The 18,572-nt window shown below is 45.1% G+C and overlaps 1 protein-coding gene across 1 annotated transcript in view; it reads left to right on the top strand.

The window, feature by feature from the left end:
• Positions 1 to 18,572, top strand: part of LOC147022136 (sodium channel protein type 4 subunit alpha B-like) — a 144,364-nt gene that overhangs the window by 21,658 nt on the left and 104,134 nt on the right. The window contains exons 4-5 of the mRNA XM_085892749.1: positions 750 to 947; positions 2,691 to 2,745. Of these exons, the coding sequence (XP_085748875.1) occupies positions 750 to 947; positions 2,691 to 2,745 (253 nt within the window). The remainder of the gene's footprint in view (positions 1 to 749; positions 948 to 2,690; positions 2,746 to 18,572) is intronic.

Raw genomic sequence — 18,572 nt, 5'->3', positions numbered from 1 at the left:
TCTTGAACCGAGGCTGGAGGAGGAGAAATCCTTTCCCCATTCTCATGTCACACTGGGGAAAAAAAGTTTATCGAACACAACTGGATGCCCTCAAGGTAGAATGGCACAAATGATGCACTGGACAATAACATCACATGATGCCATTACCAAATCATGTCACACTTCTCTACCATGCATCAAGTGCTGAATGTATTGCAAAAAGTATACAAAAGCTTAACAACCATGCTAAAATGTTCAGGAAAGTGAAAAGTGGAAGGACGCCGCCTTTTCAAGCATGGTAAGAGTGAGTTTGGGGGAAGGGTGGTAGGGGTTAAGGAAAGGGGGGGTGGATGGACTGTCCTGTGGAACAAACATTCCTCTTGTCTCATGCTCAATTGATCTTATTGGGTTACACTTGCTTATTGATGTTGACAGACTTTTCATTTTCCAGTATTTGTTCTTTTGGGAGTGAAAGGTGAACCATTCGACTTGAATTTCGTGAGATCTTGATGACCAAACAATGTTTGCAGGTTTATTGACTATATATCAACATTATGTGTTCGAGTCCTCAAAGGGACTTGTTTAACACATGGTAATCTTTCTTGTTGCCACAAAAAGATTATTACACACAATGATAATCAAATTCTGTCTTCACTCTTCTTTTTGAACAGTTTCTTGTGAACATATTGCTCTGTACATCATGAGAATGCCCCTAAAGTACGTTTTCATCGTCCAAGTATAGAATGGTGTTTTTGGTGTGTTGTGTACAGGTTTGAAGGTTATTGTGTATACCCTTATCAAGTCCATCAAGAAGCTTGCAAACGTCACCATCCTAACTCTAATTTCTATCAGCATTTTTGCACTCATTGGCCAACAGCTCTTCATGGGACACTTCAAAAACAAATGCGTCCGATGCTCTCCAAACAATATCTCGGATGAAGATTGGGAGAAGTGCATCACAAACCAAAGTAATGCTCCATTTGCCTGGGTATCCATTCTTTCTCTGCCTGTTGTCACTTTTCCCCCACATTTCATTGCCATTTCACACCTGTCAAATTTAAAGCTCAAAATATCATTTCATCAATAAGTCGATGTGGAGGACAAGTCGAATGGCTAATTTCCCCATTTTTTATTTCCTTCATTCATAGATAAGTCGATTTGGAGTACAAGGCAAAGCTCGATCAAATACCATAGTTAGAAAAGTATTCAATCAGAACAATGGAGGTGTAAATTCCTCCCTGACACACAATACTTCCAGGGTCATCAATGACACTGCCCACAATACTTCAAGGGTCCATCATCAACGACACTGCCCACAATACTTCCAGGGTCCATCATCAACGACACTGCCCACAATACTTCCAGGGTCCATCATCAATGACACTGCCCACAATACTTCCAGGGTCCATCATCAATGACACTGCCCACAATACTTCCAGGGTCCATCGTCAATGACACTGCCCACAATACTTCCAGGGTCCATCGTCAATGACACTGCCCACAATACTTCCAGGGTCCATCGTCAATGACACTGCCCACAATACTTCCAGGGTCCATCGTCAATGACACTGCCCACAATACTTCCAGGGTCCATCATCAATGAAACTGCCCACAATACTTCCAGGGTCCATCGTCAATGACACTGCCCACAATATTTCCAGGGTCCATCGTCAATGACACTGCCCACAATACTTCCAGGGTCCATCATCAATGACACTGCCCACAATACTTCCAGGGTCCATCATCAATGACACTGCCCACAATACTTCCAGGGTCCATCGTCAATGACACTGCCCACAATACTTCCAGGGTCCATCATCAAGGACACTGCCCACAATACTTCCAGGGTCCATCGTCAATGACACTGCCCACAATACTTCCAGGGTCCATCATCAATGAAACTGCCCACAATACTTCCAGGGTCCATCGTCAATGACACTGCCCACAATATTTCCAGGGTCCATCGTCAATGACACTGCCCACAATACTTCCAGGGTCCATCGTCAATGACACTGCCCACAATACTTCCAGGGTCCATCATCAATGACACAGCCCACAATACTTCCAGGGTATTTTCCAGGGTATACGGTATTTAAAACGAGCTGCAGAATCATCATCAGCACCGTCTTAAACCATCGATAAGTCGATTCCAAGTACAAGTCGATGCCTGGACTTCAGCAAGAAAAAAAAAAGTATCGACTTGTACCCCAGAAAATACGGTAACGATTCCCCACTATTTTTTTATTTTCAATTTTTTTTGGGGACAGAAATAATGAAAAAGAAGAGAGAAAAGTTCCTGAAGGATGCGCTCTGATGGATACGAAGGCAAATTATTTGACCTCTATTATTTGAGAGAATTCCAGAATCTCTTTTCTTTGTCCAATGCAAGCCAACGGTTCATTTGGGCAATGTGCTCATTGGTGTTGCAAGTGATACACGTTTTATCAGCGTTGTCTTGCAGATCTTGAAACAAAATGAACTCTTTTCGCTGCACAAAATCCTGTACAGAACTCTTAAAATCGTCATAGAAATCACTGCTCTTCTAAAACCCAACTTTTAAATGAGAAAATATACTTTCCCCGAGTCGTGGAAATTAGACCCAAGCCGAGCCATAAAATTAGACCAGACATTGCCATCTTTTATGCTTGTCGCCTGTGCATGAGGAATGACAGAATTGCAATGGTGGTTAATCTGTGTACGTTTCTTTGCAGGTAATTACTACGTATTTGAAGGCACATACCTCTTGTGTGGAAACACAACTGCATTGTACGTACCGTGATGAGCCGACGTCGTACCTCAAAATGTCTGAAGTTTGGTTAAGTTTATGGCTGAGCAATGTACAAGCATGTGCACACCTATCGGTACAAATATAACAAGGTATTATATATTTGCTCTGTTATTGAAAAACAAATACTGGTGTAATGGAGAGTCAGCTTCCTGGGAACGAAACTCTCCAATTGCTCTCTAGGTAAGCAGTTGTCTTTTTATGTTTAATTTTTGCTGTTCATATTCTATTTTCCATCCAAAATGATAGCAATGATTGTACTTGGAGGTAAGTGTGATTTGCTTTTAACGATATATTAACTATTTAAAGGTCAAACAGTATGGTGCAGAGGTAGTGCATTTGCCTCTGAGCTGTCTGATATGAGCTTATTGAATCACCAATCGTCACATGCAGCACGCGACTGCGGATTGGCCTCAGTTCTTGCAGGGGCATGGTATTGCCGCTGATGCAGTGTCTCCTGGAGGTGAGAGCAGGAATTTGGAATTTGGCCAGGATGACAGCCATTGTGGCTCACATACTCCTTGCAAAGGACAGCGTGGGATCTATAACGTCCACCAATTAATGCTGGCAGACGGGATGCCCAGTTTAATGTCCATACGAGGGAGGGCACACACATTGACAAATCGCTCTGTCTGCAAAACACAGGGATGACAGTTTATATAGCTAGGCCGAGAGTCGAGCCCAGGCTCAAGCTCAGAGGTTTGCGTGCATCGACTATCCTGACTATAAAACTGTTGGATTGGTGTTTCACAGACAGGGCATTGCATCAATGAGTACTCTGTCAGATGGGACGTTAAGCAGATGTCAGATGGGACTTAAGGTCACCTTCACCTTAAGTTAAGGTGACCCGTCTACTTGTTTTCCAATGGTGGACATGAAAGATCCCACGGTGTCTTTCGTGAAGAGTAGGTGGGTGTTATCCAGGGTTGGCTCACAATTTGTGGTGAGAATCCCAATGCTCTATGAAAAGTGTGAACATTATCCTTTACAGTCATCTTGAACACTGATGCCAGGTGCCTGAAGGAGTCTCGTATCAAAAATCACTCTCACTTGTTAACTGTTGACATGTATTTGTTTCTTTGGTCATTATGTCAAAGCCAGTTAAAGCTCGTATATATATATATATATATATATATATATATATATATATATATATATATATATATATATATATATATATATATATATATATATATATATATATATATATATATATATATATCCTCTTCAAACCTCTTTTTAAATTTAATTACAAACTTAAACACTGTAGAACACAAATCGCCTTCATAATACTTCCAAGAACCATGCTATATATCAATGATCTTCACTTTTTTTTTGGAGGTGGACCACTTTTGCCGATAACATATCAGTGAGAGAGCGCCATACCACCTGCAGGACTCTGTCATGGCTGCTGTTAGGCCTCGCTCCCATGTACTCTTCTTCGTTGTGGTTAACTGGGCTGCAAGCATAATTGTTTGTATGCTGCAACCACATCTTAATTTAGTTACGTTACTTTTATGCTTCGCGTTGAAACACTCATTTCAAACCATTGTGTCAATTTGATAGCATTTATGGCGCATTATGATGGGGGTGTTTTCACATTTGTGTATTATCAGCCGCACGTCAGGGGCCGCACTTTAGGCCACCGTGGGCCGCCAGTGGCTCGCGGGCCATGCAATGAAGAACAGTGCTATATATCGATGTACAGTATTTATTGAACACTGAGTCTCGTATTGGATGAGAGGGCTTGGCATGTGAGAGTGGAAGTATCGGGGTGAAGAGGAGGCCTTTGGTATAACCATGTACGATGCCGATTGACGTTGCATTCTACGGTGATCAATTAAACTTCCACCGGAACTGCGACTCAACGTCGTTTTATTACAGCATATGATGGTGATTTATAAGACACCTTCAGTTGCACTAAACTTCTGGATTTTTAAAAAAACGATCTTTTAGATAATTATTTTATTAAAAGTGAAGTACTGCATACACTTGCATCGAGAGAACTTTTCCTAATAGTGGAGCAGCAGGGGCCACCAAAAGAGGGAGATACCCACACCAGCAGTCCCACATTTTATAATGTGGTTATTATAGACCACCTACTATCCCTGTACATGAAAACCAATGATGCCAGTCTGGGAAATGGTGGCATTCTGAGAAATAGGTCAATTAACGTCGTTGACCCCTGAATTTGGCAATATTTACTAAAATGGCTATAGTTTTTATAATTTTCACATTACAATACCTTGATATACCTCAAACTGATCCTAAGACAATAGGCTATAACAAGCAATAACAAAAAAGAACATGTGGCTGAAAATAGTAAGTACAGAACCAATTTTATTACAAATTTTGCCACAAAAATCCAAATTTTCATATTTTTCATATACTTTTAGCATCACTCATCCCATACATAATATAAAAGTATCAAATATTAAGCATTAAAAAGTTTCTCTAGAGTCTGCTGCAATTATTCATATATTGTATTATCTTAAGTGTAAATCACATTTTCATCACATTTTGTCCAAGATGCCTGAAAATACCTGAAAATGGTATTATTCAGTACTCATGGCGTATGACCATTAACGTGATTAATTTCATATTTATTAAGAGAAAAATTTGTTTCAAATTTTATATTGTCACAAGGAATTATATTTGTTGATGAGTATATCAACAACACACAAGGATGAATCCAGGATTTGTGTAAATGGGGGGGGGGGGGGGGTGGGGTACAAATTCTGATATACTATAAATATTTTTTAAATAGTAATTTTTCAATGTACTTTGTTGAAAATAAATTTCAAAGAAATATTAAGGACTATAATGGCTGTTTGTACAAACTCTCCACTTTTGGCATCAAATGCAATCTTTCTAACAATATTATCAGTTACTAAGATAAATGCCAGGAAACTGTCAACATTATTGTTACATCTCTATTATAATACCAAGCTTGCACACTAAAAACTCGGCTCGCCGTCACACGAACCCTATGAAATTGTTGTGGCACTTAGCGGACATGCCGACAATGTTTGGGAAGTCTTGGCGTTCCATAGTACCACTTGCATTTTGCACAATGCGTATTTTTGTCATTCCCCGTGTACGGTCTGTCGTCTGCTACCAGCTATGTTGTACTGCTATCCCTCGCATGTGCATGGGTATCGCTAGTATTATGTTGATATCTAGTCTGCATCTGAGTCTGAATTATCACTGTAAAATGCAGAGAGAGAGAGAGAGAGAGAGAGAGAGAGAGAGAGAGAGAGAGAGAGAGAGAGAGAGAGAGAGAGAGAGAGTAAAGGGATTTGAACATGATTTGTCCCCTTCATCCACCAAGGCTTCACAGGTGCATGCTGCTGTGCATGGTTGGCCACTCTCCAAGCAAGAACACTCCACTGCACAAGTATTGGATTGACAGTCACACACAAGGTCATTTAACAACTCTGGAGCAGCTGGCGATTGACTCATCATTTGAGGCTGGAGACCAGTGCCACCTGGGCTGTGTTCGAAGCCATATGCTGTTGCATCAGGTAAGGCTGGAGAAGGGTAAGCAGCTTGTCTTCATATTAACAGCTGATAAGCAGAGCGAAGTAGATACAGAAAAAGCGTCTTCTGTTGGTGGTAGTTTCTTTCCCTGGATGTGTCCTCTGTCCAGTCTTCTGACACCTCAGGGCATACAATAACATGCAGTTTGTCTTGCCATACATGTAGCCAACATCTGGCCACTCTTTTATAAGTTGTCTTTTGAGATTATAGGATGTGTATGAACCTGGATGGTCCACTCCCTCTTCAGCAAGGATCTCCAAGAACCGCATTCTCAAGGTTCTCAGGAAGAATATTTGTCTGTGTTCAATGATGGGTGATGTAAACTCACTGATCAGTCTCCTCACTGATGTACTGTGTGCAGCAAATTGTTGCTTTCTGTTCTCACTTGCAGTGATAGAGCGACCACTAACAGTTGATGTAGCATGACTTTTGTCTGTGGTAACCATTGGGTACACCCTGAAGATCACCATTGGGTACACCCTGAAGTCTGGTTATCATGTCATCATCTTGCTTCACCTTTGCAGCTTGAAGAACTTGGGTGTACATGTTGGGATGCTCAGGGTCATCTTTCACAGATGACTCTACCATGGACCAAGATAATCGGTGCTTTGAGCTGCAAGGATCACTACAGATGAAACAGTGAGATTTCCAGTCAAACTTCACAACTGATGCCTTGGATCCTGTAAAGCGGTTGGCACACCCACCACTTGCACCATCACCATTTCTAGAATTACCACCATCATCCAAAACTACATCAGAGTTATCAACTGTTATAATATCTCTTCTGATGTGATGTTGGCTTACATGTTGATCTGCATTGTCTGTGATACCTGAGCACCATTGTTCCAGAAATTATATCAGATTCATGGGCCAAAAGTTTCTGACTAACTGAGTCATTCCGTTGTCTGCATGCTGAGAATAAGGACCGTAGTTTGTTACGAACTGGAGTGACTGGCTGTTCCTTTGATGAAAAGGATTTTATGCAGAAAAGACACTTAGCAATGTCAATGGTATCTTCTCCCTTAGCTTTCTTGGCAATGGGAGCAGTGTCAAATTCTGCATCCATATTGTAATAAGAAGAACTAGCATCCGATGAAGACAAAGTCTTCGATATCCCTCGCCATAGTAAACGAGGACAAGTAGCAAAAGGCACCAGTTCAATTTATTCTTGATGTGTGTACCAAATTTCATAAAGAAATAGTTCATAGTTTTGCAACTATGCTCTGGAAACAAAGGTTAACCTCAATTATTTCTTTATACGCAACTTGTTTCCATGGAAAGTGAGAGAAACTTTTTTGGGGGAAATCTCTAAATATCAAAAGGCACCAGTTCACCACTTGCTTGATATGTGTTCCAAATTTCGTAAATATATCTGAAGGGGATTTGTAGTTGAGCTCTGGAAATGAAATGTGACCGACGTACGGAACCCATTTCTATATCCCCCGCCAACTTAGTTGGTTGGCGGGGGATAAAAAATAAAACAGTAAAATAGGGATCGTGGATCGTGCGACGGCGAGCTGAGTTTTAGTGTGCAAGCTTGTTTTCATGTCTACATTCCAGACGGTTCGTTCGTGTCTCTCTCATGTGTCCGTTCGTGTCTCTCTCGTATGTCCATTCGTTTGTCTCCCTCTCCCAGAAGGTTCGTTCGTGTCTGTCTCTGTCTCTGTCTCTGTCTCTGTCTCGTGTGTCCGTTCGTGTCTCTCTCCTGTGTCCTTTCGTCTCTCTCACAGACGGTTCGTTCATGTCTCTCTCGTGTGTCCATTTGTCTCTCTCCCAGAAGGTTCATTCGGGTCTCTCTCGTGTGTCCGTTCGTCTCTCTCTCGTGTGTCCGTTAATCTCTCTCCCAGACGGTTCCTTCGTGTCTCTCTCGTGTGTTCGTTCGTCTCTCTCCCAGAAGGTCCGTTCGTCTCTTCCAGACAGTTTGTTCATGTCTCTCCCGTGTCCGTTCGTCTCTCTCCTAGACGGTTGGTTCGTGTCTCTCTCGTGTGTCCGTTCGTCTCTCTCCCAGAAGGTTCGTTTGTGTCTCTCTCGTGTGTCCATTCATCTCTCTCCCAGAATGTCCGTTCGTGTCTCTCTCTCAGAAGGTCCATTCGTCTCTCTCCCAGACGGTTGGTTCGTGTCTCTCTCGTGTGTCCGTTCGTCTCTCTCACAGACGGTTCGTTCGTGTCTTTCTCGTGTGTCCGTTCATCTCTCTCCCAGATGGTTCGTTTGTGTCTCTCTCGTGTGTCCGTTCGTCTCTCTCCCAGAAGGTTCGTTTGTGTCTCTCTCGTGTGTCCGTTCGTGTCTCTCTCGTGTGTCCATTCGTCTCTCTCCCAGACGGTTCGTTCGTGTCTATCTCGTGTGTCCGTTCGTCTCTCTCCCAGAAGGTTCGTTTGTGTCACTCTCCCAGACTGTTGGTTCATGTCTCTCTCGTGTGTTCGTTCGTGTCTTTTCCAGAAGGTCCGTTCGTCTCTCTCCCAGATGGTCCATTTGTGTCTCTCTCCCAGAAGGTTCGTTCGTCTCTCTCCCAGACGGTTGGTTCATGTCTCTCTCGTGTGTCCGTTCGTCTCTCTCCCAGACTGTTGGTTCGTGTCTCTCTCGTGTGTCCATTCGTCTCTCTCCCAGAAGGTCCGTTCGTCTCTCTCCCAGACAGTTCGTTTGTGTCTCTCTCCCAGAAGGTTCGTTAGTGTCTTTCTCGTGTGTCCATTCGTGTCTCTGTCCCAGAAGGTTCGTTTGTATCTCTCTCGTGTGTCCATTCGTCTCTCTCGTGTGTCCGTTGGTGTCTCTCTCCCAGAAGGCCTGTTCGTCTCTCTCCCAGACGGTTGGTTCGTGTCTCTCTCCCAGACTGCTCGTTTGTGTCTCTCTCCCAGACTGTTGGTTCGTCTCTCTCCCAGACTGCTCGTTTGTGTCACTCTCCCAGACTGTTGGTTCGTGTCTCTCTCGTGTGTCCGTTCGTCTCTCTCCCAGACGGTTCGTTCGTGTCTTTCTCGTGTGTCCGTTCGTCTCTCTCCCAGACGGTTCGTTTGTGTCTCTCTCGTGTGTCCATTCGTCTCTCTCCCAGAAGGTTCATTTGTGTCTCTCTCGTGTGTCCGTTCGTGTCTCTTTCCAGAAGGTCCGTTCGTCTCTCTCTCAGACGGTTGGTTCGTGTCTCTCTCGGGTGTCTGTTCGTCTCTCTCCCAGACTGTTGGTTCGTGTCTCTCTCGTGTGTCCGTTCGTCTCTCTCCCAGACTGTTGGTTCGTGTCTCTCTCGTGTGTCCATTCGTCTCTCTCCCAGAAGGTCCGTTCGTCTCTCTCCCAGACAGTTCGTTTGTGTCTTTCTCCCAGAAGGTTCGTTAGTGTCTTTCTCGTGTGTCCATTCGTGTCTCTGTCCCAGAAGGTTCGTTTGTATCTCTCTCGTGTGTCCATTCGTCTCTCTCGTGTGTCCGTTGGTGTCTCTCTCCCAGAAGGCCTGTTCGTCTCTCTCCCAGACGGTTGGTTCGTGTCTCTCTCCCAGACTGCTCGTTTGTGTCACTCTCCCAGACTGTTGGTTCGTGTCTCTCTCGTGTGTCCGTTCGTCTCTCTCCCAGACGGTTCGTTCGTGTCTTTCTCGTGTGTCCGTTCGTCTCTCTCCCAGACGGTTCGTTTGTGTCTCTCTCGTGTGTCCATTCGTCTCTCTCCCAGAAGGTTCATTTGTGTCTCTCTCGTGTGTCCGTTCGTGTCTCTTTCCAGAAGGTCCGTTCGTCTCTCTCCCAGACGGTTGGTTCGTGTCTCTCTCGGGTGTCTGTTCATCTCTCTCCCAGAAGGTTCGTTTGTGTCACTCTCCCAGACTGTTCGTTCGTGTCTCTCTCCCAGACGGTTCGTTCGTGTCTCTCTCGTATGTCCATTCGTCTCTCTCCCAAAAGGTTCGTTTGTGTCTCTCTCGTGTGTCCGTCCGTGTCTCTCTCCCAGAAGGTCCGTTCGTCTCTCTCCCAGACGGTTGGTTCGTGTCTCTCTCATGTGTCCGTTGGTCTCTCTCCCAGACGGTTCATTTGTGTCACTCTCCCAGACTGTTGCTTCGTGTCTCGCTCGTGTGTCCGTTCGTCTCTCTCACAGACGGTTCGTTCGTGTCTTTCTCGTGTGTCCGTTCATCTCTCTCCCAGACGGTTCGTTTGTGTCTCTCTCGTGTGTCCGTTCGTCTCTCTCCCAGAAGGTTCGTTTGTGTCTCTCTCATGTGTCCGTTCGTGTCTCTCTCGTGTGTCCATTCGTCTCTCTCCCAGACGGTTCGTTCGTGTCTATCTCGTGTGTCCGTTCATCTCTCTCCCAGAAGGTTCGTTTGTGTCTCTCTCGTGTGTCCATTCGTGTCTCTCTCCCAGAAGGTCCGTTCATCTCTCTCCCAGACGGTTCGTTTGTGTCTTTCTCGTGTGTCCGTTCGTCTCTCTCCCAGACGGTTCGTTCGTGTCTTTCTCGTGTGTCCGTTCGTCTCTCTCTCCCAGAAGGTTCTTTTGTGTCTCTCTCGTGTGTCCGTTCGTGTCTCTCTCCCGGACGGTTCGTTCGGGTCTCTCTCTCCCGGACGGTTCGTTCGCGTCTCTCTCTCCCGGACGGTTCGTTCGCGTCTCTCTCTCCCGGACGGTTCGTTCGCGTCTCTCTCTCCCGGACGGTTCGTTCGCGTCTCTCTCTCCCGGACGGTTCGTTCGCTTCTCTCTCTCCCGGACGGTTCGTTCGCGTCTCTCTCTCCCGGACGGTTCGTTCGCGTCTCTCTCTCCAGGACGGTTCGTTCGCGTCTCTCTCTCCCGGACGGTTCGTTCGCGTCTCTCTCTCTCCCGGAGGGTTCGTTCGCGTCTCTCTCTCCCGGACGGTTCGTTCGCATCTCTCTCTCCCGGAAGGTTCGTTCGCGTCTCTCTCTCCCGGACGGTTCGTTCTCGTCTCTCTCTCCCGGACGGTTCGTTCGCGTCTCTCTCCCGGACGGTTCATTCGCGTCTCTCTCTCCCGGACGGTTCGTTCGCGTCTCTCTCTCCCGGACGCTTCGTTCGCGTCTCTCTCTCCCGGACGGTTCGTTCGCGTCTCTCTCTCCCGGACGGTTCGTTCGCGTCTCTCTCTCCCGGACGGTTCGTTCGCGTCTCTCTCTCCCGGACGGTTCGTTCGCGTCTCTCTCTCCCGGACGGTTCGTTCGCTTCTCTCTCTCCCGGACGGTTCGTTCGCTTCTCTCTCTTCCGGACGGTTCGTTCGCGTCTCTCTCTCCCGGACGGTTCGTTCGCGTCTCTCTCTCCCGGACGGTTCGTTCGCGTCTCTCTCTCCCGGACGGTTCGTTCGCGTCTCTCTCTCCCGGACGGTTCGTTCGCGTCTCTCTCTCTCCCGGAGGGTTCGTTCGCGTCTCTCTCTCCCGGACGGTTCGTTCGCGTCTCTCTCTCCCGGACGGTTCGTTCGCGTCTCTCTCTCCCGGACGGTTCGTTCGCGTCTCTCTCTCCCGGACGGTTCGTTCGCGTCTCTCTCTCCCGGACGGTTCGTTCGCGTCTCTCTCTCCCGGACGGTTCGTTCGCGTCTCTCTCTCCCGGACGGTTCGTTCGCGTCTTTCTCTCCCGGACGGTTCGTTCGCGTCTCTTTCTCCCGGACGGTTCGTTCGCGTCTCTCTCTCTCTCCCGGATGGTTCGTTCGCGTCTCTCTCTCCCGGACGGTTCGTTCGCGTCTCTCTCTCCCGGACGGTTCGTTCGCGTCTCTCTCTCCCGGACGGTTCGTTCGCGTCTCTCTCTCCCGGACGGTTCGTTCGCGTCTCTCTCTCCCGGACGGTTCGTTCGCGTCTATCTCTCCCGGACGGTTCGTTTGTGTCTCTCTCCCAGAAGGTTCGTTTGTGTCTCTCTCCCAGAAGGTTCGTTTGTGTCTCTCTCCCAGAAGGTTCGTTTGTGTCTCTCTCCCAGAAGGTTCGTTTGTGTCTCTCTCCCAGAAGGTTCGTTTGTGTCTCTCTCCCAGAAGGTTTGTTTGTGTCTCTCTCCCAGAAGGTTCGTTTGTGTCTCTCTCCCAGAAGGTTCGTTTGTGTCTCTCTCCCAGAAGGTTCGTTTGTGTCTCTCTCCCAGAAGGTTCGTTTGTGTCTCTCTCCCAGAAGGTTCGTTTGTGTCTCTCTCCCAGAAGGTTCGTTTGTGTCTCTCTCCCAGAAGGTTCGTTTGTGTCTCTCTCCCAGAAAGTTCGTTTGTGTCTCTCTCCCAGAAGGTTCATTTGTGTCTCTCTCCTCAACGGTTCGTTCGTGTGTCTCTCTCGTGTGTCCGTTCGTCTCTCTCCCAGACGGTTCCTTTGTGTCTCTCTCCCAGACGGTTGGTTCGTGTCTCTCTCGTGTGTCCGTTCGTCTCTCTCCCAGAAGGTTCGTTTGTGTCTCTCTCCCAGAAGGTTCGTTTGTGTCTCTCTCCCAGAAAGTTCGTTTGTGTCTCTCTCCCAGAAGGTTCGTTTGTGTCTCTCTCCCAGAAGGTTTGTTTGTGTCTCTCTCCCAGAAGGTTCGTTTGTGTCTCTCTCCCAGAAGGTTCGTTTGTGTCTCTCTCCCAGAAGGTTCGTTTGTGTCTCTCTCCCAGAAGGTTCGTTTGTGTCTCTCTCCCAGAAGGTTCGTTTGTGTCTCTCTCCCAGAAGGTTCGTTTGTGTCTCTCTCCCAGAAAGTTCGTTTGTGTCTCTCTCCCAGAAGGTTCATTTGTGTCTCTCTCCTCAACGGTTCGTTCGTGTGTCTCTCTCGTGTGTCCGTTCGTCTCTCTCCCAGACGGTTCCTTTGTGTCTCTCTCCCAGACGGTTGGTCCGTGTCTCTCTCGTGTGTCCGTTCATCTCTCTCCCAGAAGGTTCGTTTGTGTCTCTCTCCCAGAAGGTTCGTTTGTGTCTCTCTCCCAGAAAGTTCGTTTGTGTCTCTCTCCCAGAAAGTTCGTTTGTGTCTCTCTCCCACAAGGTTCGTTTGTGTCTCTCTCCCAGAAGGTTCGTTTGTGTCTCTCTCCCAGAAGGTTCGTTTGTGTCTCTCTCTCAGAAGGTTCGTTTGTGTCTCTCTCCCAGAAGGTTGCAGAATCTGGTGAGCAGGATCAGAGTCAGGAAAACGAGCCACATGTCCATACAGCCGCAACTGACGCTCACGGACTATGCAGGTAACAAATCTCATCCGAGTCTCTCTCAGCAACCGCTAGTTGCTGGGTGGGGGAGGGGGGGTGGGACACCAGAGACTCCGGAGACGTGGTCGACACCGGGGACATTTCAAACTCGGTGCAATTGTTTTCAACGCACGCGCTGTAATAATAATAGACTGTTCAGTGCTGTTGAAGTAATCTTGAGTACACTAAGACAAAATGTGGATCTGCCTGCAAGCATAAAAAATATTGGTCACCAATAGTTTGGCAAAATAAGTCTATTTAATCCACTAAATTAAAAATAATTCAATGTAAATTCATAAGTATTTTAGACCTTGGGATAAACATTATTCATAGGACTTTATTCTTTTAGGGGGGTTATTTTTCACAACACCATGTACCTTCCATAAAATGTATGCAGTAATGACTTCCATTTTAGACATTCTCATGACAATACCATTTAACCCCAGCTCAATAGCCTGTAGGCAAAACATTCAGTATACAACATGTTTTTCCATCAGAAAATTTGCTACATGGTAATATATCTTCATCACAAGACTATTCATAATTAAAAAAAAAGAAACAAGTCTGAAGACGACGGTGGTTCACGAGCGGTATTTGACGATGTAGATTGTTTCAGAAGTCAAGGATGAGACAATGTGATAATATTTGTCCAAGTTATAAAAATGATCAACATGATGTGGTACGAGTGACAGGTTATTTGTTGCAAAATGTCGAAAACCCGGTTTCGTTCAACAACTTTAAAAATTTGACCATTGCATAACGTTTAAAGGTCACAAAACATTGTTGTGGACATTAAAATAAGGAAACAGGATACGTGCTATAGCTTATTGGAGTTAGTTCATCGAAGAAGGTCGAAAACCCGCTTTGATTCCCACAACTTTGAAAATTTGACCTTTGTGAACTTTAAAGGTCAAAGGTCAAGGATTATGACCTTTGGTGCAAAACTTCCTCTGGAACATTCCAGGAACAATATAACGTCATATAGGCTATATGGCATTTTACACTCCTCGGATTATCCATACTTTGATGAAATCAGCGTAAAAACAAACTTGAAGGGGGAGCCACGGGCAAGGTGTTCAAGATAGAGAAAAATGGTTTCAAGACTTTAGGTGGGGAATGACCTCAAGATTATGCATAAAAAATATTGTCATCCGAGCTCTCAAAGTTTGGGCGGTCGTCTGATTTGTATGTCAAAATTCGAAATTTTCTCAGTTCATGACCTTGTGACCTTGACACTAAAATGAAAAATCGAGCTCTGTGTGGCTATGCAGGTGCCATTGGGCTAACCAAATACCGAAAACCCCTGCCAGATTTGACAACACCCTCGGAGAAGATGGATTTTTATGTCAAAATCGCAATTTTCTAAGTTCATGACCTTGTGACCTTGACACTAAAATGAAAAATCGAGCTCTGTGTGGCTATGCAGGTGCCATTGGGCTAACCAAATACCGAAAACCCCTGCCAGATTCGACAAACCCATCGGAGAAGAAATTTTTTTAATGTCAAAATCGCAATTTTCTAAGTTTGTGACTTTGTGACCTTGACCTTGGGACAAAAATGAAAAATCGAGCTCCGGGGGGCTATGCAGGTGCCATTGGGCGAACCAAATACCGAAACCTGTCAGATTCGACAAAACCCCAAGGAGAAGATGCAAATTGAAATCGGTTACCCCCTAAAAAAAACATGTTTTTTGGGCGTGGCTCTGCCCACAATGGGCGGACCATGCCCATTTTCAGGAAAACACAACTCGATCATGATATAATCCTCCGACCAAAATTTCATCAGGATCGGATCAAAACCGACAGAGCTATGCTCGGGACAGACAGACAGACAGACAAAGCAGATAGGCAGACATTGGTAGTCGCCTACCCAATATAACCTGACGCGATGGGCCCATTCGATGTGGGAATGACCTAAAGATTAAGCACAAGAAAATTCATGATTCTAGCTTCAAGGGTTAATGCTGCAGATTGATTTTTCGTTAAAATACCCCCACATTTAGAGGTTTTTCGGCTGTTGCTAGGCAACGGAGGGGTCCATAGCAACGGTTCTTTCTCACACATAACTAGGACATACCATGAACCTACCATACCCGTTTCATGTATATCTGACTCAGTCTCCGAGATATAACGAACCTCGTTTTTTTATTGTTTTCGACCAGGGTTCATTCAAAGTCTATCTTCTCCTGCAGTTTTCATAGGATCAGGCTGGAAAATTTTGACAATATGGCTGAATCTACTGCCCACAGTTGCTCATGGCCCGATTTTTGATTTTCGAAAAAAGAAATTTTTTATGATTTTTCAAAAATTTCAAAGTCCCTTTGCTAGGGGTGGTGTCCATAGCAACGGTTCTCATTTGCACACAACTCGGTCAAAGTATAAACCTACCAACCATGTTTCATCGAAATCGCCATTGTATTAACTGAAAACGCCATTTTAAATACTGATAATAAGGGTAGAACAAACCTCAATTTTTTTTTTTTCGACTAGATCGACTACCCAACAGACAGACATACAGACAGACAGACAGACAGACAGACACACAACAATAACGAATATAGTGGTCACTTATATTTTTCGTGAAAAAATTTTTTTGTGAACCAACAAATATTTTCATACTTACATTTTAACAGAGAAGAGGGTGTTACATAAAACATGCTGCAGTATGTGTGGTCTATCGCATCTGTTGAAGTGTGACTGACCTAATTTCATATACATTGTAAACTCATGGCTGATGAGAGTGCTATTTATAGCAGTGCCACATGTGGGGACCATCTCAGGAATGTAGGGGTCATCTCAGGATTATTGTGGCATATGGGATCATCTTATATAATCCAATATTCTTTGTCAGGGGCATTATTTTAGGGTTGTTTCAGGGTTTAGGGGTGGCACTTTTTTACTGCATATGTATTTAGTGATATTGAGGAAGGGGGAGGGGGTGTTAGTACATAGGTATTTGTAACCCCCTCCCCCACCCCTTCCAAAAATTCTGGATCTATCCCTGTGTGTTATTGGTATACACATCAACAATTATAATTCCTTGCAAAAATATATTATTTCAAAGACATTTCATGAAATTAATGGTCATTTGCCATGAGTATTGAATTATACCATTTTCAGGTATTTTCAGACATCTTGGACCAAATGTCATGAAAATATGATTTACCTTTAAGATAATAGAATATATTATATATGAATAATTGCAGCAGACCATGGAGAAACTTTTTAATGCTTAATATTTGATACTTTTATATTATGTATGTGCTGAGTGATGCTAAAAGTATTTGAAAAATGCGAAAATTTGGATTTTGGGGGCAAAATTTGTCATAAAATTGGTTCTGCACTTATCAGCCACATGTTTTTTTTGTTATTGCATGTTATAGCCCATTGTCTTAGGATCAGTTTGATGTGCATCAAGGTATTGTAACATGAAAATTATATAAATTATAACCGTTTTAGTAAATATTGCCAAATTTAGGGGTCAACGACCTTAATTGACCTATTTCTCAGAATGCCACCATTTCCCAGACTGGCATCATTGGTTTTCATGTACAGGGATAGGAGGTGGTCAATAATAACCACATTAGAAAATGTGGTACTGCTGGTGTGGGTATCTCACTAAATAAGCCTCTTTTCTGGCCCCTGCTGCTCCACTATAACGGGATTTAACATACCTCATATATATATATATATATATATATATATATATATATATATATATATATATATATATATATATATATATATATACATATATATACATATATATATATATATATATATATATTTTTTTTTTTTTTTTTTGTATACCTTGGTCGAGGCTCGTATGAGAGCTAACACACAACTCACAGCAAGGAGGCATGAGACAAGAGGGGTGGGAGTGGAAGGGACAAAACATTGGGGAACAGACACGTGAACTGTGGAAGGGAGAGGGATGGGGATGGGACGGGGAACATGGCGAAGAGAAGATGGACATTACAGGGACTTTCAGGAAGGAAAGCAGGGGAATTGAAGGAGGTGGGCTTGGGTGGATTATCGGGGGTAGAAAAGATCGAGGATTTGGATGGGGGAAGATAAGAGGTGGTGGTGAACAGCTGTTTTGAAAGCCTGAAGGGAAGAATGGGAAAGAATAGAGTGAGGAAGTTTATTCCAAAGGCGGGAAAAAGAGGAATGAAAGAGTGAAGATGAGCAGTGATTCGTGATTTTGGTAGTTTTACCAGAAGGGGGTTGTTGGCGGACCTTGAGCGCCCTGTGGAAATGTGGTTGGGACAAATCGCAGAGAGAGCAGGGGGGCAAGGCTGGAGAGGAGTCGGTAGAAGACAGAAAGACCACCGACCAACCTGCGGTGATTGAGTGAGAGGCCCAAAGACTCAGCTTCATTGCGGGAGATGCCAATGATCTTAAAAGCCCTGGTTTCGACAGCGTGAAGTCGAGAAAGGTGGGAGGCAGGAGCACCAGCCCAGAGGGGAGAGCAGTACTCCATCAGGCTACGGACAAAAGCTTTGTAAGTGGTCAGGAGCTCAAGAGGGCCGAGGAAGGACTTTGCACGACGGAGGATTCCCAGTCGGCGACTGGCTTTTGAGGCAAGGTTGGAAATGTGACTTTCCCAGGAAAGGTCATGGCAGATAGTGAGACCCAGAAGCTTGAAAGAAAAGACTTCTTCCAGAGGATTGTTGAGAAAGTGGATGGGGGGGTTTTGTAAACGGTCCTTTCGAAGAGACATAGTGAGAGTGTGAGATTTGTCTGGATTGAAAGACATGTTCCACGTGTTGGACCAGTTTGTGATTTTATCCAGATCTGCAGTGAGCGAAGAAGCTGCTGCTTGCCGGGCTGAGGGATGACAGATGGTACGGCAGAGGGTTGAGTCATCGGCAAAGAGAAATAGAGGATTTCCAGAGAGTCCGAGAGATCATTGATGAAAACCAGAAAAAGAACAGGGCCCAGAACGCTACCTTGAGGAACTCCAGCCTGCACAGGAAGAGGGGATGAAAGAACTCCATTTAGGGCCACACGTTGACTGCGACAGGAGAGGAAGTCTGCGAGCCATGAGTGGAGATGGCCTTGAATACCATGGGCAGAGAGTTTGGTGAGTAGGGCAGGGTGCCAGACTGTGTCAAAAGCACGTGATATGTCCAGGGATACGGCTCGGATTTCCTGTCTGGCATTGAGGACCTCCATCCATTGATGGGAGAGCAGTAGCAGCATATCTAGGGTAGAGTGACCTGG

This window comes from Eptatretus burgeri, chromosome 8, assembly GCF_056783735.1.
Source record: "Eptatretus burgeri isolate ZD-2024b chromosome 8, Ebu_testis_v1, whole genome shotgun sequence".
Lineage (NCBI taxonomy): Eukaryota > Metazoa > Chordata > Myxini > Myxiniformes > Myxinidae > Eptatretus > Eptatretus burgeri.
Note: the sequence above shows the minus strand (reverse complement) of the source record. Positions and strands in the feature narration are given on the sequence as shown.